Source organism: Alnus glutinosa, chromosome 12 (genome assembly GCF_958979055.1).
Source record: "Alnus glutinosa chromosome 12, dhAlnGlut1.1, whole genome shotgun sequence".
Taxonomy (NCBI): Eukaryota; Viridiplantae; Streptophyta; class Magnoliopsida; order Fagales; family Betulaceae; genus Alnus; species Alnus glutinosa.
The window spans coordinates 13665044-13666234 of NC_084897.1; the positions used below are offsets into that span (position 1 = coordinate 13665044).

The 1191-nt window shown below is 34.4% G+C and overlaps 1 protein-coding gene across 1 annotated transcript; it reads right to left on the reverse strand.

Annotated features, from left to right (window-relative positions):
• Positions 1-237: 237 nt before the first annotated feature.
• LOC133852567 (uncharacterized) lies at positions 238-558 on the reverse strand. The gene has a single exon (XM_062289339.1). The coding sequence runs from the start codon at positions 556-558 to the stop codon at positions 238-240; it is 321 nt and encodes a 106-aa protein (XP_062145323.1).
• Positions 559-1191: the final 633 nt, after the last annotated feature.

Sequence of the window (1191 nt, forward strand, 5' to 3'; positions counted from 1 at the left end):
TTTTCGCCTCTACCAAACACCAAAAAATGCCAAAATCATTTTCTAGAAACCATTTTTTGCCGAAACAAACGGAGCATAAATAGCTTCATCGATTAAAAAAAAAAAACTAAAAATACAAGAAGTTGGTAATAAATTGCAAACCCTAATCTCCAAAAAAAAAAAAAATAAAAAAAAAAAAAATAAAAAAAAAAAAAAAAAAATAATCTCATTAGAGAAGAGAGTTATTATTATGATCAATCAAGAAACTGCAACCCCATCATGGCCATTAATGTTATTCATCAAACGGAACCTGGTGGGCCTGGGCTGGAAATTCCTCCTCCGTTGAAGATCATTGCTTGAGGGCTTGATGATCTGCATGAGAAACGCCTTGAATCCCTTGATAAAGTACTGGGTTTTGCAGTCCACCTTTGATCGGCTATTGTAGACCGTAGATTCGGCAGAAAGCTTGCGAGAACCACGGTGCTGGCTGCAGCGGAACGAGCCCGGGTGGGTGGTGGGAGAGCATAGGCACGTCCTTGTAGAAGAAGAAGAAGAAGAAGAAGAAGTTTTGGTTGCCATGGCTGTGCTGGCTGTGCATGTGCTCCAACTCTCCAAGTCTTGAATAGTTTTGATTATTATTCCTTTGGTCTTAAGCTAACAACTCCGCGGAGGTTATAACTCTTAAGATTTTATCTCCTTTATCCATTTTATTTAAAAATATTATTGCCAATTATACCCTTGTCTTGTTCCAGTCTATACTGTTAAGTAAGTGGGCTTTCAGTCTTTTGCGTAGCTCAGGATAGAATATATCAGTCTATTGCGGTGTCGTTTGAAAGTTTTGTTGTACCAATTGGTAAGGAATACGTACATGCACTATAGAGTTAAGAGTCAGGTTAGACATTTATCTATTAATTATCTGTATATAATTAAATTTTAAATTTATTATTAAATTTTTTAAATTCAATATAAATCTCACGAGTAAGAGATGAATTTGTAACGTTTTTCAAATATTTGACCGCCTTTTATTTGTTCATGATGCCCACATCAAACAGAAGCTTTTATTGTTTTTCTTGAAAGCGAGCAGGTCAATTTTTTCTTAGGTCACGAATGGTACGCCAAAATAATATAATAATAATAATAAGTTTACCACGAATATAATAAGTTCAAATTGAATGATCACTTCAATTTATTCATTTGATAACAATACAAGAA

Bases quoted from the DNA above. Each gene is read 5' to 3' on its own strand.
- LOC133852567 (XM_062289339.1), bottom strand. From the start codon at position 558: ATGGCAACCAAAACTTCTTCTTCTTCTTCTTCTTCTTCTACAAGGACG.